Below are 25,869 nucleotides of genomic sequence, written 5' to 3'. Positions count from 1 at the left end.
GTTGAAATGTCAGCTGTGAAAGTCTTACAATCTGCCTCATTGTCACGGCTAACGGGCCACAAAGCCTCATCCTTTGCTGAGTAAAGTGGGTGTGTTGCGATGCACGGGTAGCTCCATCTAGTGGAACCACCCTACATTAAACTACATACATCATGCTGCATCATTTAAAAAAAAAAAAATACAATAGAGATCATTGTTTCATTTACAGATTCGCCAAATAACCACTTTAATCCACCACGCCAACGCACATAAAGTCAGTTTTACTCACTGTTTATTCACTTTTTTTGCTGGTTTTGACCTCATCACACCTTCATCACTGCATTACCAAGTCAATCAGCTGACTTCCAACCAGATGCTCATTAAAAGGCTTACATGAAGAGGTTTGCAAATCCTACCGACGTTTTCAAACGGGGTGTGAATGAGACAAAAACCCCACAGAGCAAGCCACCTCTTCAAGCTGGCACGGCCTCACTGTGACAGGAGGCATGGGCACGAAACAACCAGATGATGGCACCATGGGAGGTGGGGAAAGGGGCAAAGCATGGTCAGACTGCCAGCCCTTAATCAGTCAGTGTCCAAAACAGTTGTTACAGCAACCTCAGCACAAGGCTGACGCATTTTAATTAAGGGAATTTGTATTTAAAAAATATGGGTAAAAAATGAGTAGCTCATTGGCATTTTTAACTAAAAGCTGCTTTATTTCTTGGTATGAACTCTGCACACACACACACACACACACACACACACACACACACACACACACACACACACACACACACACACGCACACACACACACACACACACACACACACACACGATGCTCAATCTGGGCAGATTGTCAGTGTTTTGCAGAATTAATTCCACAACTCAATAAACTGCAGACTCATATAGAAGGACATCTATGTCCAACTAGGCAAGGCTGCCCAGTTGCTAGTTTGAGGTCAGCCTCATTTCCCAAAAACTACGTTCCCATAAAGTGAAGTTGACTTGTGAATTACATTTCAAGGAGAGTGTCCCTGATTTTTAGAGGGCAGGTCAGAAAAAGTTGTGACAAGCAAGGTCAAATGAAAGAGGTTCTCGATATTTAATCAGTTTGGCTCGTTGTCTCAGGAGGGAGTCTCCTCCAGAGAGTCAATTACACGACAATGAGTGCTGGTCCAAATGGAGAAAAAGCAGGCTCAACAATATTTGCTTGTTCAAGCTCTCCTGCATATATTTATAATGGGCATCAATGAACTTCACGGGGGAGTTGTAGCTGTTCTCTTCATCGATCCGGTCTCCATTGTGTGGTCAGTAATGACTTTAAGGTGCACATTACTCTCCATGTGAGTGTGATGAGTGGTCTCCTCTTGCTGTCAAGGTCGTTATAAGTTTGCAGAGCGACCCAGAGAATTCAGGCAAGTTCCTGAGTGATAGAAAAGTAGATATCGGGTTAGAACCGGCTGTTTTCTTTCCTTAGCATTGCTTTTAAATAATTACAACAATTAAATTCCTACAAAACAAGTCATCAGATTTTAATGTTCTTATTGCACAGAAATGAGAAACTATGAAACTAAGTTGCTGTCCTAGACAAAACAGCCACAGCAGACACACAGCAGCAGATTCCCATTTTCCTCTCTGCCTTATGCCTCGGGGTAAAACTGCTGGGTGCTATGTGAGACCTCCAGCACTGCTGTTAACCACCCATCGTTCATACACACTGTTCCAGGCACCCATCGTAGATCAAGTGCCCTGCTGAGGCACGAGCATTAGAGCCTGAATGGTGAAAACATGCAAATCACATCTTCCTTTTAGTCTTCATTTTTAATGGATTTGGTGCCCCAATGGCATGGATTCTTTCTCCACCAGACAGCCAAGTCTGACTGAAATGATTATTTCAGATATTTGCACAAGGACGGATAGCAAAGGGAGGAAAATACCACCTATTTATACCGTGAGTACACCCACAGTCATCTTTTCTATCAACTTCTGTTACAGTTTTCATTATATTACCCAAGGACATGATGGAACATGCCGAAGAGCAAATATACAATATTTTTAAATCACTCTGGATCAGTAGGTGTATTCAACAAAGAGGTTTAACAAGATTATAAATGTTGGACACTGGTTGAGATGTAGATAGCACAAAAACATTAAATACCAGGGGGAAAAAGCTGTATGGGCTACACTGTGACGCTGCCAACGAATAAAGAGAAAATAATGTGTCTTCTTTGAGCCATGATATATAGTACCAATTCTGATAACTTGATAGCACATATGATACATTATGTAAGTCTTGATAGTTGTGCTTTGAAAGGGCAAAATCCCAGTAAAACACATTTAATACAGTGCCCTCTTCTGTCCAAGCAAGGCCCGTGAAATACCATTTTCTTTAAATATGTAAGTTTGTTTAGTTTTGTCTATTCATAATTGGTACATGCAGGTGGGATTTTAGTTTAGTTCTATTCTAACCCAAATTGCACGAGGATGATTAAAGGGATAAGAAAGAGAGAGTGAACCATATACTGATTTGAGGTATCACAAGAATATAAATATGAATGTAACATAGAATTTGTATCCAATACAGTAATCTATTAAATGTTGCATGAATAATAAGTACATATAATAAGTTTGTAGCACCATCATTAAACTTTCAAAATCTTATAGCCACTAGAATGAAAACGTATTTCAGCCAAACATATGATGTAGCTCCATTTGAAAGACAGTTATAAAAGCATAACTTTATTCTTAGCATTGTAATTGTAACTAATTTTCTGGTGACCAGTAAAGTCAGCTTGTAGGCTAATTTTTCCTCATAAGGAGCATAATAAAGGCCTGCTCATAAAATACCGATGTATAAACTCATTTTGCATGCCAGCCAATGACATCAAGCACTTTCAGGAGCGTAAAGTGCAACTAAACTAAAAGCGTAAGTGCCAGTGGGCTGGAATTATATAAGACATCCAACATGATAGTCTAATAAACCCAGCTATATGGAAAAAAAACACAGGAGGACTTGTCTTCACCAGGAGGGGCGCTGTTAGTCCGGACTGGCCCTTTAACTCGTGACGTTTCAGTTTTCCTCCACGTTGGCCGCACATGCGCAGAGAGCCCTGTCACCTGCTGGATTACCAGAAGCGAACAAGGAAGTCTAGCACTGGAGGTGGACTGGATGTCAGGCTAAACGAAATACACCACCGCCGCGTAGTAGTCACCTGCTCGTCAGCTGTTAGCGACATCGGCGTGACGAGATGTTTAAAAAACTCAAGCAGAGGATAAACGAGGAGCAGTCCCCGCAGAGGAATGCGCAGTCACCACAGCAGGCCCAGGTTGGTTGTTGTGCTGCTGGGAAGCTAACTAGCTACGCTAACGTCTGTTTACATTGCTGAGGTGCTTGCGAATTGCTAGCTGTCGTTTCTGACACGACATTGTTCATATTTTGGAACTGCTTTTTTTTTTTGTAATATGTCATTGATGTTAATAAGCTGTCAACTTTTGGTTACGCGTATTCTCAGTTGGACCTTTTGCTCTCTCTTCTTAACGTTAGCACCATGCTAAATGATTAGCTGCTTAACTTAGCTATCATCAGCTGCTGCTAGTTAGGTGCGTTCAAGAAAACCTGTAGCTGGTAATATCGCGTCATCCCAAGGTAGACAAGAGAAGAAGAAAAAAAAAAACAGGCAGCCAACCGTGAACTTCTTCGTGGCCAAAACACTACTCATGGATCTTATTTCAGACACAGAGAGTATGGGCGTGCCTGTTCGATGTCGCTTGTGTTTGCTGGACATGGATGTCAGCTGTAAGCTTTATTTGACACATACAAATAAGCACCGTCCGACGTATGAGAAACTATTTAAATAGAAATTCAAGTTGACCTAAATAAGCATTACAAATACTACTACTAAGCCGCTTTGACTCGGGCGTATCTGTAGTTTGTAGATGGGTTTATCATAACCCTGCTGGTCAGGTTCAACCTGTCATTAATGTGCCACCGCAGCTTGTCACTTCTTTGGATATAACCTTTAAATCTTTGAACTCTCCTACTGTATTTTAAGCAAAAATGCTTTGGCTTCTCTAGAGATCTGGTGTATGTTTTTTCTCTCTAAAATTCAAAACCCACATATTAGTGTTGTTTGTTAAATCTCCCTTGCAACTAATTGTGTGACCAATCTTTTGCAGTGTTTGCTCCATATGTAAAAAGCACTTTGCCATAGTGCGTAGCCATATTTTTGTCTATTTTCTGTTGCCTTTGGATTGCTCTTGTTTGGACTTATGTTTGCAGTTTACAACACTCATTGTCTTGCTGAAAAAACAAAGTTGGATTGGGTTCAAAGGTGAATATTGATAAGCAGTAGTGTAGAATGATAAGAAAAGTTAGTTTAGGAAAACAGCAGTAATATAGTAGGCCCTCAAATTATTGTACGTCAGGGAACCAAAATACTATTGTTATTATTATTATACTATCATTTTAGCAGACCAATAAAGAAGAGCAATGTTGTGATTCTGTTTAATTTGCAGAAATGGATGTTTTTCATAGAGATACTATTTGATTTATTTTAACAGATTGGCAGTGGAGACCGGCGGAGCAGTCAAACGCCCCCGTTTAATTATGATGACTCGCCCACTCCAAGTGACAGAGAGGTGAGCGTTGGGTCAGCCTTTGATATGTATGTGTTTAATGTCTTTGCGCTCAAACTGCAGCCTGAAGAGATGACATGTTCTTTCCCCAGTTTGTATTCTAATTTTTACTGGAGTCATGTTTCTGTCATGTGTTTTGTTACGCTTAATGCTCCCTCAATAACAAACCCTTTTTGATTGCTGTGCCAAGTGAAAGCAAATCAGTGACCAAGTAGTGCTTCCAGTTTTCCAAGAATGTATTGGTTAATATGATAAAATATGCATGTTATCCCCTGCTCTTATTCCCGAAGCATATTTCCTGAATCCTTTCCTGTTCGAGTTACTTCAGGCAACAGATGATTGAGATTTGTCATCATTGGGTCCTTATGAATTCATGAGCACATGTGAGCCGGAATAACATTGTCATAACTGTTGTTGTAGAGCAACTGTAATCTCATCATATACAGGTATGGTCTGTTAAGTTTTCCCCTCCATTTAACTGCATGTATTATTGTCACATGGGACAGTGACATTGACATTTAGATACAATTCAGGGCATTTTCGATGTTCGTCCTTAAGAGAACCGGGCCAATTATCATAATGTGTTCTTTTATTAAAAAGCTTTGTGTGTATGTACATGTCTGAGCCTTTTAATGGTGGACAGCAGACCATATTTCAGCATGCGTATGAATAATTGCTGTGTCCTTCTCTCAGTTTTTGTCTTTCTTGGTGATTTGTCGCAATGGATATGGGCAAGTTTATGCAAGACTTCTTTGATTCATTAGACAGAGGTAGACCGGCAACGAGGCGACCGTGACTGTAAGAGTGATGATGCAACCGCTGGTTAATCTATTTTAGAGCTTCCTTAGATATGGATGTTTGCAGTCTCGGCTGTTTGATCTCTAGATCAAAAAAATGGGCATAATTACTCATTCATGACAGTCTTTCTATCTTTCAACACAGCCAGACTCTGAACAGGAATAGTGACAGTGCCCCCTTTGCTCAGGTTTCTACCCTCAACTTCCCCTTATCTGTTGAAGGATATGTTGCTGTTACTTGGGGCCCATTGATGCCCTCAACGTAGAAGCTTCTTATCATCGCAGCATCTTTTTTTTCACCTCACAAATCTTTAACACTTTGACATCTCTCAAATTGGTTATTTGCTTATTGGAGGCAGATTTGGCCTATTTTATTTTTCATCGCAATTTAAGACTACATGCAGAGATGTCAAACTGTTATTCATAACATTAATGTTGATTGAGTGTTTCACTTTCCCTGCTTTACTTAATTTACTTCCTATCCCATGTAGTCTCTCTCTCCCCCTCCCCCCTCTCTCCCCCCTTTCTCTCTCTCTCTCTCTCTCTCCCATCTCCATCTCATCTCTGTCGGCCAGCCTTGTCTGGGCAGTCTTGCCGGACACTCCCTCCAGTGCTATTTCACACTCATGGTGTTGTTTTTCTCATTGCTCTCTGTGTTCCTCTCCTTTCCCCACCTTTCGTCCCGTAACTGCACTGACGGGGTCAGATGCTGGCCGGGATGATAGCAGAGCCCGCTTTTCTCTCTGAGTATACTATCTTTGCTCTGGACCATTCAAAACGACCCCAAACGGCCCAGGTAGCCTGTGTGGTGAGTTTGTCCTCACTTCCTGTCTCCTCCTCCTCATCTTTCTCCTCCGCCTCCTCCTCTCGCCCCGTTCCTTCCTCCCGTCTCCGTGCCCTTGGGCAATCGGTAGAGGACTGTGGCCCAAGTAGGGACAGCTTGTTCCCTGCTCTCTGTCTCCTGTTTCCTTTGGATGTAGCAACAAGAAGGCATCTCATATCTAGGCTAACCCTGCATCTAATGGGAGTTATGGTTGACATTGTGGGATAGAAGCTTGTGTGCTTTCTGCCGTATATGTTGGTTTATTGCCCTTCCTTTCAGTTCTTATAATCTGTCACATAATTGAATATTGCTCCCTTGTCTTTAGGTATCCTTAGTTGCTTGCCTTATAGACCCTCAACACCCTGTTATGTTGCCTGGTGGCCTTTGTCCCTTCTCCCCACAAGTCTGTTTATTTGGAGAGTTGCCGTTTTCATTTTACAAGCTACGGGCAGGCATTTGAAGCCGTTGAAATGTTAAACTGCTTGTAACTTTTCCAAATAAACAAACAAACCAAAGCACCTGTGTAGATGCGCTTGTGGATCTTAAAACACTAAATGATGTGTGTTCATATGTGGAGGCGGTAAGAAGACTAGAGCAAAATGATATTTGAAAACAAGTCATCATTTGTGATACAGACACATTTTACATGCATACAGTAAACTCATTTTGCTAACATATTGTATGCCTGTTTAATGTCTAAGATATATATTTGAAATGTTTGTTTCATTTCAATAGATATTTTTTATTTTGACTACTAATTAACTACTCTGTGTAAAAGGAGTTTGGCTTGCTTTTTGCAATTCCCGTAATGTGTATCCATATTAAAACACTAAGATCAAATGCTGATTTAGGTTTATATTTAGTAATATTAACTAATATTTTATTAATTTCATTGAGATTAATTGTAAAAACTTGTTGACTAACAGCATTCAGGGCATACTGTAGTATGTAAGTGGGTAGATTTAATGTTTGAGTCTTGAACTCTGCTCAGAGCCCAACTCTTAATACACCTCAGCTAGATATACTTCATCAGTAATACACTTTAGATCAGTGAATTGTTCCTCTACAGACATATAACCAGTGTCATGTCCTGTGATTAAACACCAGTATTTAAAATCCATCACAATGTCCTTGTCACATTCCATCTACATCTTATCCAATCCATTGATAATAATCCCATCAAACTATCTCATTCACTCATTTTGATGGTTTTGACATTTTATTTTGGCGGTACAGACTTGTTTTGCCGGCTAAGGAATCTTTCTGTTCTTGGAATTATGTTTGTGTTGGCACTTGTTCAAGGTAAAATAACTATTGTGAGTGACAGGACTTTGGATTATGAACCACATTTTAAAATGTATTCAATCATCCGTTGTCTGTGAGAATTGGGAAGTGGCGTCTTTGGACGTGCAGTACCGAAACAGTGTTGTTCGTGTCTTGGTTGGTGATGAGCATCTACATGGGACTACCACACACATGGTGAAGTAGTGAAACAATTCAGTAAGTATTGTATGTTATGTGGAGAGTTGATTTTATTTAATTTGTATAAAACTTACAGTCAAATTAGTTGTTTTCATTTAGCTTTTAGACATTCACAGATTCGTTGGATCAAATAACTGCCCCTTAATGCAACAAAATGAAAATACATTTAATATTTTAGTTAGAAACCTCACCACTCCCCACAAATGATGTACAACTCTTGCTGCATCGTAAGCAATCACAGACCCTGAAAGTGGTATCTCACCACCTTACCTTGACACAAGAAAGGAGACAGAAATGTGGAATGTTTTGCACAGTAATCCAGAGGAAGGAGTAGCTCGGCGCTGGACAAGGGAGGAGAACATTCGCTTACCCTGATCCTGCTTCTAACAAGTCAACTAAACCAACTAAGCTGCTAAAAGTTCACTTAATTCAATTATGACTCTCCTGTAATACAGCTGCACACGGCACTGCCAAGCATCTTTAATTCAAATACCAGCTCTCCTTGACTTTTAACTTGTCTGTTTGTTCTGATGTCATGGCTGTTCTGTAGTCTAGCGTTAACCCCTTTTTGTTTAATGTACAGTAGAGATGCCTTCTTTTATGTATTTAACCCCCCTCTGTTTTTTCCAAGTTGCATGAGGGTACCCATTGCCCCTGCATTGCTCCCAGCAATACTAATATTGCTCCCTCCAGAGTAATCAGGGTGAGCCACGCTGGGTGTGGATGACTAACTGGCCTCGGACAAGTCCACTTGCACAGTTTTCCCTCCTCTCATGATGTCTTTTTATCTGCAGAGCACCCCTAAAGGAGCAGCACGATCTCCCAGAGGTAGCATCAACGGGGATGGAAGTGCTTCTCCTCATGTACGTTTATTACCCATCTGATCTTCGTTAATGTTGTAACGCTCACTCTATGTTAAAAATGGGCTTGTAAAGCAATTTCTTGATCCTCCCAACAGAGAGAGGAGACGCAGTCATTTGCCCAGAAACTGCAGTTAAGAGTTCCCTCGATGGAGTCATTGATTCGTGGGGGTGCCAGTCGGGCAGAAAACCTGTTCCGCTATCCCTCTAAGGAAAACCTGGTCCGAAGCTCATCGCGAGAGTCCCTGACACCTCTGGGAGAAAACGAGTCCCCTGGCGCCCCTGCGTATGATCCCCCCTCGGATATCGAGAGCGAGGCGGAGGAGCCACCAGGAAGTGCGGAGACCCTTTCCAAAGAGCAGTTGTTGCACCGACTGATGAGAGTGGAGAGCAGCCTGGGGAAGTACAGAGGGAAGTACTCCGAGGTGAGCTTCACGCAAAGGACGCCTCCTAGAAGATTCCAATGTTAAGTGTATAACTAAAGTTGCATTGATCTCCTTTCTTTCTGTTTCTTCCCTTTTTACTTACCTCCAACTCTTATTATACAGCTGGTTACTACGTACCGAACGGTTCAACGAGACAAAGAAAAAACGCAGGTAATTTCTTCAACATTAACTACCATGTTGGCTATTTTTCTTCAGGGGTTTTCTCATCAGACATGGAAAACACCCTGAACAGAGCAGATGTTATTCTTTCCCCTCAGGTCATCCTCAGTCAGAGTCAAGACAAAGCTCTGCGTCGGATAGGGGAGCTACGGGAGGTAGGCCTATGTTTCATGAATGTTTTCGTCACTCTAGGTCCGTATTTGTCTTCTTTTTGATGAAATAATTACATGTGAACATCTTGAATGACCTCTAGGAGCTTCAAATGGATCAGCAGGCCAAGAAACACCTACAAGAAGAGTTTGATGCTGCGCTGGAAGAGAAAGACCAGATGATCAGTGTACTCCACACACAGGTGAGTGTTGGTGGGGTGGCTTTTATGTGGGGAAGCTTGCAGCTAAATGTTCAACTCTCTTAACTCTTAAGACAATACACCTTTCTGTAAATGTTAAATGTGTTCTTTGTGACACACATTGTTTATTAACAAAGATTGAAATTATATTTTATTATAATATATATTATAATTGCTTAATTTCACTTTGCAACACAGTACAAATAAAAAACACAAAAACGAAGGAAAAGTAAGTGTATTAAAAGTTAAATGTACACAATTAAGTCAGATGGCGGTCTATTTCTCTAACTGACCTTCTTGCTCTTTCTGACAGGTTGCTCTGTTGAAGAAACGAACTAAGATGGTCTCTGACGGTGCTGTTCCACTTGAGGGTGAAGATGCATATTCAGACTCAAACACTTCCATACAAAGTCCTTTGAAGGAGCAAGGAATCGAGCCTGACGTAACAGAGGGTAATCAAGTCATTTATGTATATTTGTTTGTTTTTTTGTAAGGAGTTACTGTGTATGAAACTTAAATTAGAATAGTTGGGTGTAATACTGGTGTAATAGTGCATTTTATTTTCTGGGCAGGAGAGGGCAACGGTGATCCAACCAAGCTCATGGAGGCTCTGCAGAAGAGAGTGAAGAGGCAGGAAAACCTGCTGCAGAAGTGCAAAGAAGTGATGCGAACACACAAGGAGCGGAGCGCCCAACTGGGGAGTGAGAATGAAACTCTGCAGGAGCAGCTGCAGGAGAGACTGCAGGAGCTGGAGAAGATGAAGGTGAAGATGAACCCGTGTTTAGCAGCATTGATGCAAGAGTTTCCACCACAGTCATACTCAATATTTGGACGCTTTTCAGTCAGATAGATCAGTGAATTTTAGATGATATCTGCTTGTACTCATTATGACTTTGTAAATAAGTTTTTCAAAAGTACAAAGTAACCAGATATTTCAAAGCAGAATTCTTGAGACTTTGATTAAAATGAGGCTGGGCTGAGTTGCTGCGAAATGACTGCCAGCAGTTTGTTTACTGTTTAGGGTAATTAATGTTGCTGCAAAATGTCTGCCAGAGTCTTTCTGGTCCACTGACAATGCGACTCAGTTATCTCAGGGACACATTGGATTGCTGTGGTTCTCAGAGTCCGAACATCCAAATTCCCTGGCGAGGCTCCAGGGCGAGGGCTCGTGTCATGTCAACGTGACATGACTGAGCAATTGTTTTCATTGATTTCATAACATTTAGCTCCAGTGGTATGATCGGCTTGTTCAGCTTGTTGCTATGATGTTTGGCAGCGTCTGATGGCGAATGTTTGTTGGTTACAGAGACACTGTTATAATAATAGACGGCCCGCCCGGGATGTGTGCTGATAGACTTGCTTTCATTTGTTGCCATACTTGTTGTGTTGTATCTGCAGTCTTCTTGGGAACGGGGCCTTTTCCTGTGTCAGGAAAAGCAGAGGTTAACAGGCGGTTAGCCCTTTTAAGTAGCATGAAGACATCCGGGAACTGCTGGGCTGTACTCTGCTCATCCCCTGCCTCAGACACATATCTCATAAAACAGACCATCTGTCTACAAATCCAGACCTTCAGCTCACAGATTTTTGAATTTTTGAATTTATTATTTATATGTTATTTATTATTCTGACTAGAACTGAGTATTGTATCCTATATTGTCTTTTTTTTAACCTATAAAGCCAAAGCCTGCATGGCACACATGGATGAAACAACAGAGAAATACACACATCTTAGCATTTCCTGTTTAGTAACCATTGGTTACACAGTGGTGCCACAGAGACATAGCTACTTCATGCCACTGCTGCTGAACTGGGCTGTAATTTAGGTCGGCTTGTTGGTTTAGCTGGTCTTGTATACACTCTCTGGTTATTTGGCTTGTGGGTGAGGCATCCTGGGTGGTGATCTGAACAAAGGGGTGCAGAAAACATCTATTTTTAAGTTATCTGACCAAAATTGTGTTTATAGGAACTGCACACAGCAGAAAAGACTAAGTTGATCACTCACCTGCGTGATGCCAAGAACCTCATTGAACAGCTGGAGCAGGACAAGGTGAGTGAGGCTGTAAGGTCCTGCAGATTCAGACATTTTTTTTTTTGTTTGTTTGTTTTGCTCTACCACAGAGTAAATAAGTAAGACACCTTGAAGTCCCATATTGTTTCCCTTAAAGCTTTGACCCTAGCTCTGCACGTTGGACAGCAGCTTAAGAGATCTGTGTGAGGAATGCTCAAAGCACTTAAAGTCTAAAGCAGTTTCAGACACTTAAACTTGTGTTAGAGTGTAAACTTCAATATCAGCATGTCAATTAATTTGTTGAGATCATTCAGTTAAAAACATGATTACATTTGATTGCTTGCTGGCTTTCAGGGAATGGTTATTGCTGAGACAAAGCGCCAGATGCACGAGACACTAGAAATGAAAGAAGAGGAGGTGGCACAGCTACGCTCCAGGCTCCAGCAGGCTACGACCCAGAAGGAAGAATTACAGGAGCAGAAAGAAAAGGCTGAGAAATCAGGTGAGTGGAATCCACTTCGGGGAAAAAGTGTACATGTAAATGTCTTTTCTTGATATGTTAATGCTCATTTTGTCCCCCATCTCTCTCTCAAAGCATTTGAAGAACTTGAACGTGCGTTGGCTGCAGCTCACAGAGCGGACGAGGCCCGAAAACAGCTGCAGGTTCAGCTTGAGGAGCGAGTGAAAGACGTTGAAAAGGCCAGTGAAGAAGAGAGGAAGAGTCTGCAGCAGGAACTCACGCGGGTCAAACAGGAGGTTGTCACCATCATGAAGGTGTGGAAGTGAAAGGCTTTACCCTTTGAATTAGCTATTTTGGTTGTGATTCTTAGACTATAACATTCTAGGCATTTAACAGAAGATAATTGGTAATATTGACTCACCAATTTAAGTGTTTCCATTAGGAAATTAATCAACAGCAAACTCTTATCGACTATTCCACTACTGACATGGAAAGCAGTGGCAAATTTATGTTGTTTGATTTTATTCACATTGATTCATTTTGTTGATATTTGTAATGCATGATATGCTGTGAAGTATAAATCAGTTTTTTTTTTAATCATTATTATTATTATTAACATTATTAGAAATCGTCAGAGGAAGCAATCGCCAATATGGAAAAACTGCACAGTGAAGCTTTGGCTGCTAAAGAAGAAGAGATGAGTGTCAGAATCAACAAAACTGTGGTATGTGCCAAAGGTTTTATTCGTTGTACAAATTTATTTCGTAGTGGAGATCAAAAACAATCAGTTTTAGATTTTGATGTGACCCGTTTGTGCTGCTTGTGTATTTAGGAGCAATGCAAAGAGGAGTTTTCCAAGTTAGGCAAAGAGCGGGAACAGCAGTCCTCTCTGGCTCTGGAGGATGTAGAGTTACAGAAGACGGCTCTGAGGACTGAAGCTGATAACAGGGTTAAAGAGATACAGTTGGAGCTGGAAGCTTCAAGAACTGTAAGTTGTTTGTTTCACAGTTTTTTTTTTTTTTATGTAGGTTAAAGGTAGACTTATTAATTAGTGCTGAGGTTCAAATCCTTGTTAATTTCCTTTTTAACTGACATACGAAAATATATCTATCTATATTATGTGTTTCGGGTATTTAGTTGGTAAACTCTAAGGAGGAACACACAGCATAAAATCATATACTGAAATACAGGTCAGGTAATAAATGATGATGAATGTTACTACCTGGTATTTTTAGCTTCTGTACATATTTTTTATTCAAGTAAAGACATGAAATGAGGGATACAAGTGCTATAATAGTTGTCTCTGAATGATTAACTTTAGTGAATAATCTGACAACCTACGTTTGTGATTGCAGAGGGTTTTGGAGCTGGAGAGCTCTCTGGAGAAGATCTCACAAGACGTTCCAACAATGTCCCCTGACCTTTCCAGTCAGTTGGATGAGCTGAAGGATAAACACAAAGAGCAAATCGCTGCATTAGAGGAAAAGCACCAGGAGCAGCTGGAAAAGCACAAGGGCACCCTAACCCAGCAGAATAACGCTGCTCTTCAGGAGCTCGAGGAAAAACACAGGGTTGAAGTGGAGACCCTCGTGAAAGATAAAGAAGTGCAGTTCCAAGCACATGTGGAAGACATGAACCAGAAAACCTTGGAGAAACTGGATGCAAAGCGGGCAGAGCTGGAGGCAGTTTCCGCTGAACTTTCTGAGGCTTTGAAAAGTAAACAGCTTCTGGAGGAGAAGTTGGTGGCTGCTGAAGATGCTCATAGTTCAGCTCAACTGCAACATGAGAAGAGGTTTCACGATCACGTGGAAAAGCACAACGTCGAGCTCGCAAACATCAAACGGGAGCACGAGCAGTCACTCGGAGGTATGGAGAAAACTCTGAAGGAGGAACTTAACGCGTTACAGATTGTTCTCACGGAAAAGGAAAAGGAAATTAAAGAACACAATCTAAGAGAAAAAACACTACAAGAGGAATCACGTTCCAGTGTACATGAATTAAATGTTAAGGTTAAGGAACTGGAGGAGCTGCAGAACAGTTTTTCACAATCCCAGCAGGACAGTGGGAGCCTGAAGAAATCGAACGCACGATTAAATAAGATGTCAGAGGATCTGGATCAGTGTAAGAAAGATTTGACAGATTTGGAGCGTCAGTTGGAAGGAGCGAAGAATGACTGCCAACAGAAAGAGAAGTCACTTCAAGAACTAGAGCATCAATTCCAACAGACCCAAAAGGAGCTCTCGGAGAAGGAGAAGTCATTTACTGCAGAACTGAACACTAAAACGGAAGAAGAAAATCGCCTCAAGAAACAGCTGGATGATGAGAAAGCTGCCCACGAGAAGAAGTTGAAAAACACAGTAACTGAGATGGAAGCCAAGCTGAAAACACAGGAAACAAAAATGGAAAAGATTAAAAACAAGGCCAAAGAAATGCATGAGAGTTTTAAGAAAAAGCTTCAGCAGAATGAAGAAAACATGAAGAAGGAGCTTGCAAAGAAGGATCTAGAGCTTCAGCAGACGGAGCAACAGGTACAAGAGAAAATTGTCGAGATGTCCCAAAAAAGTTCCCAAGGCCTCAGCAGTGCAATGTCAGAGCTGCAGGCCAACCATAAGGAGGAGGTGGAGAGGCTACATGACACACATAAGCATGGTGTTCAGGAGCTGGAGCGTCGTTGGCAGGAGAAGTTAGGACTGCAGGAGGAAGACTTAATGGAGAAACAGTCACACATAGTACAGGAGAAGGTTCAGGAACTGGAGGAGATTGCTCAGCAACTCGTCAGACGCAAAGACGAGAACGAGCAACTGTCGTGTGAAATAAAGGATTTAAAGGAGGGCTTGGCCATTCGAGAAACCACTGTGCAGAAGCTGCAAGAAGAGCTTAACGAAGCGGCGCTGAAGCTCGAAAGTTTGTCTCAAAGTGAGGCGTTGCTCAAGCAGCAAACGGAGTCGGTGGAGAGGAACCTTAACCAGGCTCTGAACGAGAGGAACACCCTCCAAGACAAGCTTAACAGGATGAAAGAAGAGAACAAAGAGAAGTTGAAGACCTTGTCGGGGAAGTTGAAGGAAACGGAGAAGCAGCGTAAAGCTCTGGAAGGATCCAGATGTAAGGAAAGGGAGGACTTGCAGAGACAAATTGAGGAAACTGCCATTCAGCTACAAGCCAAGGAAGCAGAGTTCCAGCAGCAGTTAATGACCATCAGAAACCAAATGGAGCATTACATTAAGGAGGTACAGTCTAAAGTGGAGTGTGGATCTAATGAACTCTGTCAACGGGTCGAATGTAGGTTGAAAGAGCTGCAGGACAGGCTGCTCTGTAGTCAGAAAAATGTAGTTAATCTCAAAAACGCCATCCTCACAAAAGTAGATAGAATTTGCACTTTAGAGGAGAGTCTCCGCCGGCAGACGGAGGAGAATAAGAATCTATGCATATCGTTAGACCAGATGACTGCTCAGGTTAACGCTCATACGGAGCGTGTCACAGCCTTAACGCACGAGAGAGAGAATCATTCTCAGTCCGTCGGGGAGAAAGCTCTGCAGATTGAGCAGCTGAGTGAAGCGAACAGACTCATGACAGAAAGTATGAAAACCAACAAGTTGCACATCAGCGACTTGGAAAGCATCATCAGCGACTTGAAAAATCAGCAAGCGAGTAGCATGCAAGAGAAGGAGGAAGCCATAAATCAGCTGAACCGGCAGTATACGGAGCAGAGGCAACAAGCTGCTGCCCGGATGGAGGAGACCGTGGAGAGATTAGAGCAGGAGAGGAAATCTGCTTTAGAGCAGGCAGACGCCCTCAAGAAGAGTCTGTCTGAGCACGAGAGGGAGACGGAGACAAAGTTCACGCAGAATGACAACACTATTACATCCCTGCAGACCAGGCTTGATGAGCTGGAGAGAGAAATCTCCGAGAAGAATGAAGCCCTGCAAAGGCTGACGGCAAATATTGACAATCAGTCCATCAGCAAGTCTGAGATGGACCAGGTGTTGAGCGAGAAGGAGCAGAAGGTCAGCGGACTCGCCTCCGAGCTGGAGAGTTGCATCGGTCGACTGGGTGAGCTTCAGGAGCAGTTGGCCTTAAAGACGAAGGAGTGCGAACAACTCGCGTCTGACCTCAAACAGCAACACAGCATCCGGGAGAGTGAAAAGAGAGAGTTGGTGCAGCAGCTGCAGCAGACCCGGATGCAGTGCACTCAGAACGGGAATTTGGAGCAGGAGATGGTGGAAAAACTGCACTCCCTCGAAGAGGATAACCAAAAGTGTAAGCAGAAGCTTGAGAGTCAAAGGGAGGAATTTGAAAGGACGAAAGAAGAGATGGTCAAGAGCAAAGAGGAGAGTCTGAAGGCGGCCGAAGAGAAGTTGTCCGCGGAGAGCGCTCGGAAAATATCGGAGCTGAAGAAGAAAGCCGAGCAGAAAATCGGTCAGATTAAAAAGCAGCTAACCTCGCAGCTTGAGGAAAAAGAGCAGGCGATCAAGGCTCTTCAGACTAGCCTGGAGGATGTTAAGAGCAACGACGCGACCGGCAAACAGCTCACAGAAACGTTTGAGGAGAAAACAAAATCACTGGAGGAAGCTCTCGCCAAGCTTAAGGAAGAGCAGGAGAAACAACTCGAGCAGATTCTGAGCAACGAGAAGCTCGAGAAAGAAAAGTCTTTAGAGGAATTGAGATGCTCGCATGAAGAGAAGCTGTCCTCACTTCAGAGAGACGCAGCACAACAGGGGGAGCTCAGAGAATCGGCACTACATGAGATACAGGCAAAGCTAAAAGAAGCAGAAGAGCAGAACGAAAACCTTCTGGCAGGAATGAATCGCCTGAAAGAAGAAATCTGCGAGAAAGATTCCCAGCTCGATAAACTGCAGGCAACTTTAGCGAATCCATCAGGACCTGAGACTGAGGTGAAGGTGGAGTGTAGCAGCGTACAGCAGACGGCGAGCAGGATGCAAACGGAGATGGAGAACGACTCGGACGTCGACTCTCTGGAGTCTCTCAAGAGCAACCTGAGTCAGCTGAAGAACGAGAAGGAGAAAGTCCACAAAGACTTCGTCAGGCTCCAGAAAGACATCCGGGTGCTGAGGAAGGAGCACGAACAGGACCTCGAATACATGAAGAGAGAGTTGTCAGAGGAGAACGAGAAGAAGCTGAAGTAAGTTTATGACGTCATGTTGAGAATGATAATGACAACTGACCTCCATTAGGCTGCAATGGATTTCTTGTCCGACTTTAATGCACTTCCTTTGTTTTCTGCTCTCATAGACTGGAGTTGGAAGATGTGGAGATGAAGCACAATTCTGCTATCAAGCAGTTAATGAGGGAGTTCAACACACAGATGGCTTTGAGAGAGAGGGAGCTCGATTCAGCCGTGAAGGACACCATTGGTGAGAAAATAATTACCCATTCATGAAATTAAACAGAGGAGATTTACAGCTGTGTTGTGAAGCGTGGGGAAACAAGTCATTGAGATCACTGTCTTCTGTCGGGGTGAAATAATTTCAGTATACGACAGTGTCCTTCTGTTTTAAACCACCAAATAGCTGCCTTCAAGTGGTAAATCAAATGACCACATGGAAGCAGGAGGCATTCTTAATCTCGATGTTGATTAAATAAAAATAAGGGCTCATTACATTTGGAAATAGCACCATAAATTACCTTGTTTCGTTCATGATTAAATGCCGTTACATTCCTGATGGCTGAGTGGTTTGGAATGTGAATTTGGTTATGTTTAGGTGCTAATTTTGACTTCTTTCCCTTCTTCCCCGACGCAGCGAAGGCCCAGACTGTAGAGGAAGAGCTCATCACCAGCCACCGCGACGAAGCCAGTCAGCTGAGGAGGGCGATCGGCGAGAAGGAGGATGATTTGCACAGAACTGTTAAGAAATATGAAGAGGTTTTACAGGTAAAAAATCCCACCTGCCATTTGTAAGCTATCGCTACACGAGTTGGCAGCTGCAGTCGGTATTTGTCAGTTACTTTAAAAAAAAAATGTCCATGACCTTTTTGTAATTAATTCATCTTCTTTAGCCATTCATTTTTTCAGTTCACTTCTCTGCTTGCAGAGAGTAGTAGTTTTCACACATTCTTCATCACGTTGTTCGTGTTTTTAAGCTGACATAATATGTGGATATGTATTTAATGAAATCATAAATTCTACTACTTCACAATCCGTCCACATATCCTCTGGCAGCCCCCTCCTTGGGAGAGCCACTGGTCTTAAAAACTCACTTAATCATTGACGAACGCTTGCTGAATGATATGTATTTGGAAAACGGTGATTACTTAAGAGCAGCCGGCGTCTGGTATAAAATTGTCTCCCTTACCGTCTCCAAACATAATTTCGAAGGTCTGAAATACGGCAGTGGGTGATTAGACGGACATACTTGAGTTGTGATGCTGGGATGAAACATAGGAAATGACTCAGCCGTTGTTCTGTACGTTTCAGAGTCGGGAGGAGGAGATGGGGAACAGAGTGTGGCAGGTTCAGAAAGAACTGGAGGAATTGCAAGCCAAGTGCCAAGACACTACCGAGGTACAGACATGTCTGACCCGCCATACATATTCACCGGGTCAGACATCTGTTGGCTGGCGTGTGTTGGGAACATTTTTACATTTGCACAGATGTAGAAAATCATACCTGCAGCCATTAAAGTCCATTATATACAAGACTGGAGATTCTGTTGAAATCATCAGTCACTGTGGAGTCACTTTACAATGTCTGCATGAAATAACAATGGCTGTGTGAAATCATTTTTCGAGCTCCCTCTCTATATCTGGGAAAAGCTAGACTAATCCATTTTTTGTGTCCGTTCCAAGAGGGCTTTCAGAAACCTTATCATTCAAAAGTTCACATCTGAGTTAACAGCCGTGGCAGGTATCGGTTAACTTTTCCTTTGTCCTGCTCCGTAATTGAAGGATTCCGCCTAAATGCTCGGGGATGGTTTCCTCACATACTTTGCTCTGATCAGTGTCTCGCTCCAGTCGTGTGGCTGCTCTCCAAAGTGCGCCGGATGCCGGCGGAGCTCGTTTGAATCACTCAGGAATGTTTCCCCCCCTCAGAAAACAGAGATTGCGAGGCAGCAGCCAGCCTCGATCCCTGTTCTCAATTATCATCAGACGAGGTGATTCTCGGCCTGAGATTTATACTGCAGCAATACTCACAGGCAAGATGTGCATACTGGGAAGGGGTCAGACAGAACGAATGTACTCCGGGGAGACGCGTTTCCCAGGTGTTGAGGTGCCATGAGACCCTCGTGCTCATTCTTTCTACCTTTTTCCACTCCAGATGCACACAAACACAAAGAGTTACGCTGCTCTCTAGGTTGCATTTTTCCCCAGTGAGGTAATAACTTTATGGTGGATTGTATGGGTTCATGCTCGGGGAGGCCTTTCCTTGCTGTGGGCCTCACAAACCATTATTCATTTAGACAGTAGGTCAGTGTGTCTCTCTATAGAGTGAGCAGACCAAAACTCTTTCAGAAGGACAGTTTAGACACGGAACTGAGAGATTAGGAAGATAAAGCAGGTGTTATTCTCCAGTTGTATTGTTATAATATACCATTTAAAAGATGAAAACCCAGTTAAATATCCCAGGCCTTTTTAATGTCTTCCATCTGTATGTGGCTCCCAAAATGTTTCCCAAAAATCTAAGGTTTCTATTATTTAAAAACCTTGCTGATACTGGAGTAAATTGCCTATTTCTTGGAAACTAATTTCAGCAGTGGATTAATATGGATTAACAATACTTGTTAGTGGGATCAGCTTATTGTTAGCTTTAGTCTTATCTTGGGATTTTTGACAGTGTTTCAAACGTGGATGCAATGGATGCACGAGAGTGTGCATAGCTTATTATTATCCTTTTTTTCTTTTGGATTTATTGACATTATCTACCCTAGTTTTGATTATTATTCTGCCATAATTGATAGAATGTTTAAATTCCTATTTTATTGTTGATTCACTTTTTTATTCTATTGTAACATATAGTATTTTCCTTTTCCCCCCCCTTTCTATTTGGGCACAGATGAGCACAGAGGACCTACAGGTATATTTTCTGGATCCCTATCATTCCAGTCTCTATAATAGTTTTGTTAATACACCATGTATCATTGATAGGCACACAGGATTTCTGTTTTGCATGACTTGTCCCACCATAAACCTTCCAGTCCTCAGTGACATTAACGTCCCGCCCTTCCCTTCCTCAGGCTCATCTCGCCGAGAAGACGTCTTTGCTGAGCGAGGCTCGGCTAAAGGAGCAGGGCTACGTTGAGAGAGTGAGTTTTGGGCTCTTCGTGGGGACAAACAGAAGATCCCATGCCGTGTATTCCCAGGATTCTGTGGCCTCCAGCAAAAACCGAGCTACTGCTCTCCTGCTGCATCAACTTAATTACAAAGCACATCTGTTTACATTTGGTTTAACCCTATAAACAATCACACCTCCCACAGTTTTTTTTTCTTTTTCTCACACACACTTGGTCATTCTCACAAACATCCCCTGAGGATGATAACAAAACGCTGTGCTTGCGTCCAATGCAACAATTAGGCTAATGCATAGAATGAACCCACTGGGGGTCATAGAGCTTTTTTTTTAAGTGATTAATCTGTGCATGCGTGTGTTTCTCCACCGTAGATTCACTCGCTCGAGGACAAGATTAAATGTTTCCACCGGACCACTGTTGTAACTCACCTCGGGAGCACATTCAAAGGTAATAACACCACGAATCCCTTAGTTCTGCTTCTTGAGCCCATTTTCTTGAGATGCCATGCTAAAGACGATACCATGGGAAGAATGCACGCAACATACACCTGCAGTATAGGATAGGTTACCTGCCCTAATGGACCAGACCCTCCGAGATGGGACAAGAGATGCACATAGTGTGAAGTGTGTGTGGTCTGGTTTAAATATCCTTTTGAGACCATTTTGCCAACTCAGCGTGATGGTTAAGATGAGAGCTTATTTTTAATATGGTAATTAGGTAATTAGGTTTTTGGTTGAGGTTGGTTTAAATGAGAGGCGGTCCACATCTAGTCTGGGTTAAGGTTAGACATGTAGCCATAGTGGTGAAGGTTAAGCCTCTTGGTGCCGACTGTAATTCTATGCAGAATCCCCTAATATATCATAAACTGAACATGGTGTGTGAGAGAGAGTAAGAGGGGGGTGGGGATCGGGTGGATTCTACCCTCCTCTCCAAGGTTCCCTGCTGGTGTAATAAAGAGAATCTGCTGTCAGAAAAGGGGGCGGTGAAGACGCCATCATTGGATTTAATGGGTTTTGCAGATTTTGGTCTTTCCCACACAGACTTTTACTTCTCCAATCCTCTACGTCCAATACAGATACAAAAAACCTCCTCTGTCCTCTGGATTACAGTACATTATTAATGAGAGCGTCCTCCACTCATTATGAATCTACTTATATCACCAAGCTGTGGTTTCAGGTAGAAGGATCAGAGGACTGTTTGTCCGTGGTTTCATACGGGACGGGATGGCTCCACTGGGGCAGCATGAGGTCAGGAGGACAAAGGCTATGGGATTTATTGGTGACCCATTACTCCACAGAACAGATCAAAGACTTGTTTGCTCTTCTTTATCACCTTTTCCTGCCTTTTAAATGGCACTCGGCCTCTCTGGGTGAATGCAGTGACATTCAGCGTCTGAATGATTATTCCAGATAAGCAGAGAGCAAGTGGGTGTTGTTCCATATTAAAGACCCGGTGGGGGTGTTGAGTAGTCTAAGTGTTACCAGCCCTGTCCATACAGTTTCCCATTCATAGTTTGTAGAGGGATAATGGTGTTCTAGCTCTGGGCGTGGAAGTAAATGTTCACTCTTAGACTCTGGTTGCATTAATGTGATCATGCTGAGGCTCGCCGGTCTGTCCTGTGCTTAATTTGAGCCCATGCCTGTGCAGAGAGTGGCTCTGTGTACGGTTGCTAACACAAACATGAAGCCCCGGGTTGTTGGTGGTTTTTATGAAGTGTCATAACTCAGCTGGAGTGTTTGACAGTGACAGGCATTCTTGTACGCTAGTACTACACCAGTAAAGCAAGCAGAAAGTCCCGGCCAAGCCATTCTTCATGAAATATGATTTGGATTTGCCAGTTGATTAGTACAGTATGCATAATAGTGTGGAAGACCAGGTCTCAGATGATTAATTTTCTGTTTTTGCTTGTTTTCACAGAACCTCCTGTGTACAACAGCAGCGAACCTACTGAGATGGAGTACCTGAGGAAGGTGTTGTTTGAATACATGATGGGACGGGAAACAAAAGTATGTCTTTTTTATTTTGTTGCAGTATTATACTTGGAAAAACATAAAGTGATCGCTTGTATGTTTACATTTTTGTCGTTCTTATTTTCTAATATTTCTGGATATAAGATATTGAATAATACCTGTCTCAATAAATGGTTGGTTGACTGTGAAAACACCAGGACCAACAATGGAAGGAAGTCAATATGCCCTATTTTAATCATTGAAGTACAACAGTAAACGCATATCTGCTGTATTGAAGCCTAGAATTCCGCATTTTAGCTGTCCCTATCGTGGTTTTTGGCCATGTTGGGCAACCAGAAGTGACACCTTAATGACACCTTGGTAGCCATGCCCTAAAGCATGACTCTAAATGGGACCATAATTTACTTAATGAACATAAACTAGCCAATAAGACCATAAACTCATGTTTACAATGTTTACTGAGATAATAAGTCAAGTGAGAAATAGAGTAATTTTCTCATAGACTTCTTGTTGCGATTAGAAGAGTCGCCCCCTGATGGCTACTAGAAAGAATGCAAGTTTAAGGCACTTCCTCTTGGCTTCACTTTTCAGAGTCAGAGGTTGCTAATAGATACCCACTGACCTCCCTCCGCCACACAAATCGTTAACAGTAGTGAGGACTCCATTTAAAGTCATGTTGTGTCCAGTCTTCTTAGGTAAAAGTAACAGTGATGGACCTAATTAACGGTGCTGTTGACATGGTCCTAAAGCCAGCGGGATTGTCCCAGCTCCTCCACAACGACAGTTAGCCTTTATGGCAACATGGCGGACCACCCCGGTGTGGAGGATTTCCCCCAGGCTGCTTGCTAGCACATACAGCTCGCATGACGCAGATTTGCCATTTAAAGACATGCTGGCCTTGTTTAGTGCTAGTTGAGCGGTTAGGTTTTCTACACAGCAGTGCTGTTTCTGATTATACCTTGTGTTTTATGGGAAAATACATGCACTCTGGCAGATAGGCCTGGAGTTGATACATTATTTTTTTTTGGTCTTGTTGGGCTTTTATTGTCAAAGAACAAGCTCGTTTAGATCCTGGAGTCAAAGGTCACTAATGTAACTGGTGTTTGTGAAAGAGATATTGGAAATGTATACGAGCAACACAAATTAATCAAATACATTTAAAGGTTTTTGTCAAGCTTTTTTACGTCTCTATCTATTTATTTGCTCCTCATCCAGACGATGGCCAAAGTGATCACCTCCATGCTCAAGTTTCCTCCAGACCAAGCGCAAATAGTTTTGGACAAAGAAGACTCGAAACCGATTGTAAGCATCTTTTTTTTTATTTTCCAGCTGAGGATTCTTTCATGAGCTCATTAACTGAAGCCACCTCAGTCCTGCAGCAGTTAAAAATGACATGCCATATTATTCTTCATGACTTGTTGCATGATTAATTTGATTAATTTTAATATCTGTCCCTCCACAGCCGTGGTTACGATGAGCGTGTGAAACGATTCAGGTATTTGTGGATGAAAATCTGCTGCTGCTGCTGCTGAAGGGGACGACTGCGATGGATTTGATCACGCCCCTTCTCTCTGCATTTCTTGTCATTTTAATGTGTGTGTGTGTGTGTGTGTGTGTGTGTGTGTGTGTGTGTGTGTGTGTGTGTGTGTGTGTGTGTGTGTGTGTGTGTGTGTGTGTGTGTGTGTGTGTGTGTGTGTGTGTGAGAGCATACACTGGGCATAACTGTGGTGTGTGTGTGTGTGCGTGCGCTAGTGTGTGTGTGGTGCAGTATGTGTGAATATAATCTAAAGGTATGAGGGAATTAGAGAATATGCCAGAAACACAAATCTTCCATGAATCTAGTTTTATTCTGAAATTAAGTTTGTTAATTTATATGTTTTAGATGAAGTGGAATTGTTTCCTTTTTATTTTAGAATGTGTTTATACAGATTGGCTCGTGCAATAAATTATCATTATCATTATCACGTATCGATGCTGACAGGTCAGTTGATTTATAGGTTTCTGTGTCGTGCCGTTTGTCTGAATCACTTCCTCTGTAAAACCGTGAACGACCCTTTAACTGTGCACTCGCACCACATTAAGATACACCTTGTTTGTGTAACACAGCTTTTCTATGCTTTATATTTGGTCACTACGACATAGAGACACAAAAATCACAAAAAAACTGTAAATTGTACGATGATAATTAAGACTGTACTATAAGGCACTATATGACTTGCTATACATTTTCAGACTAACAAATTAAATCCTATTTACAGAACACCTTTTGTCACTCTTTTATCCTTATCATGCAGTATCTCGTGGTGAGTGTGTGTACCTGGTTTTTCATTGTTGAGCCTGTCTAGCGGGGGATACAGTATGATAAGATACTGTAGAAGCAGACGCTTGTAAAGATCCTGTTGGTAGTGGGTCACATGCTTCAGCAAAGGTAACCTTTGTTTGACCTTTATTTTTGTCCTCTATTTTTGTCTTAATACAGAGGACAATCATACTTACAATAGACACCATGGACCCCCTTAGATAATGGGAATCAGAATAAACTGTATTGGCCAATTAATTTGGCAAATACATGGAAGGTTGTATATTATTTATATATTATAGTAGATTTATTTATATATATATATATATATATATATATATATATATATATATATATATAGTGCAATGAAACGTATTACACTGCAATACTGTGACAAACAATATGACTTAAAGAAAGGGAAACGCCTCTGGGGATTTTGGTGCCAATAAGTAAAAAAGCTTTGAGAAATATACCAATGATGAAGTACCGCTGGGAGCCGTTAGATGGCAGCAGTGCGCCCTCATTGCTCGAGAAGCCCAGTGGTGAAATGTGATGCTTCTGCGCCTCAAAACCACCCGCTTCTCTCCAAACGCGTCATCCCAGACATAAAAACGCACGTCCCGCTTCCACCTTTCACATTAAAACCCTCGCCTACCTTCAACGCTGGGCGGCGATGCTTTTATTTTGAGTCCGTATTTGTATTTCCGGTCCGTATCCCGGGCTGCCTCTCGTCAACTTGACGCGAGTGACCGCATTTATCTCCACGACGAGGAGCCTGCGAGCAACAACTTTCTCAGAGTGACACAGAATGGAGAGAAGCTGACGCACCGTTATTTACCGGACCGTTAACTTTCCACGCTTTTCCCTCCTGCCATCACAGCCTACACGCTGCGTTAGACCAGGGGAATACAACTGAAAGATACTTTGTTTTGTAACTGAAAGGCTGACAAATCCTGCTTTGTGTTTTCCCCCCTTCTTTTATCTTTTTTTTGGACACTTTTAACCGCGTTATTACGCATGATGCGCAAAGGGATGGCTCCTCTCCGGCGACACAAAACGGGAGTACAAAGTGTTTTTTATGTCTATCTCTCCATTTCACTGGCTTATTCCTACAATATAGACTTAGAACATCCTCTGGTGTTCCGCGGACCAAATTCTAGTTTTTTTGGCTATTCTGTGCTGGAGCATTATCATGACAACACACGCTGGTGAGTCCCATGTTTCACTTTATTTACTGGAAATGCTCTAATGATGCAATGAATGTGTACTTTTGTTGCAAATGTTGGAGCTGCATCCACACTCTTTTTTCTCAGCTTGCAAAAAGATTTCAAACAGTGGCACAGATGAAAGATGCT

The 25,869-nt window shown here is 42.3% G+C and overlaps 2 protein-coding genes across 6 annotated transcripts in view; both read left to right on the top strand.

The window, feature by feature from the left end:
- Positions 1-3,104: 3,104 nt before the first annotated feature.
- golga4 (golgin A4) lies at positions 3,105-24,475 on the top strand. Of its 5 annotated transcripts, none has more exons than XR_014597933.1 (26): positions 3,105-3,309; positions 4,544-4,621; positions 6,122-6,223; positions 8,515-8,583; positions 8,679-9,005; positions 9,129-9,176; positions 9,284-9,340; positions 9,439-9,537; positions 9,848-9,986; positions 10,107-10,297; positions 11,498-11,581; positions 11,897-12,044; positions 12,138-12,316; positions 12,628-12,726; positions 12,835-12,990; positions 13,358-17,142; positions 17,253-17,374; positions 17,762-17,892; positions 18,436-18,522; positions 20,011-20,031; positions 20,192-20,260; positions 20,617-20,692; positions 22,163-22,251; positions 23,431-23,517; positions 23,678-23,842; positions 23,922-24,475. XR_014597933.1 is itself a non-coding variant. In XM_084020988.1 (25 exons), the coding sequence occupies exons 1-25, from the start codon at positions 3,232-3,234 to the stop codon at positions 23,690-23,692; spliced, it is 6,336 nt and encodes a 2,111-aa protein (XP_083877114.1). In that variant the 5' UTR covers positions 3,105-3,231; the 3' UTR covers positions 23,693-24,475. The 5 variants fall into 5 exon arrangements, 2 of the variants coding, with proteins under 2 accessions (XP_083877114.1, XP_083877115.1); XR_014597934.1 differs by having other exon boundaries at positions 23,678-23,854; XR_014597935.1 differs by having other exon boundaries at positions 23,678-23,886.
- A 761-nt stretch (positions 24,476-25,236) lies between these two features.
- itga9 (integrin, alpha 9) overlaps positions 25,237-25,869 on the top strand; it is a 44,048-nt gene continuing 43,415 nt past the window's right edge. The window contains exon 1 of the mRNA XM_084021893.1: positions 25,237-25,722. Coding sequence (XP_083878019.1) covers positions 25,532-25,722 — 191 coding nt within the window. The 5' untranslated portion in view covers positions 25,237-25,531. The remainder of the gene's footprint in view (positions 25,723-25,869) is intronic.

Source organism: Eutrigla gurnardus (genome assembly GCF_963514095.1).
Source record: "Eutrigla gurnardus genome assembly, chromosome: 11".
Taxonomy (NCBI): domain Eukaryota; kingdom Metazoa; phylum Chordata; class Actinopteri; order Perciformes; family Triglidae; genus Eutrigla; species Eutrigla gurnardus.
The sequence above is the reverse complement of the archived record's forward strand: the minus strand, read 5'-3'. Positions and strand labels throughout refer to the sequence as shown.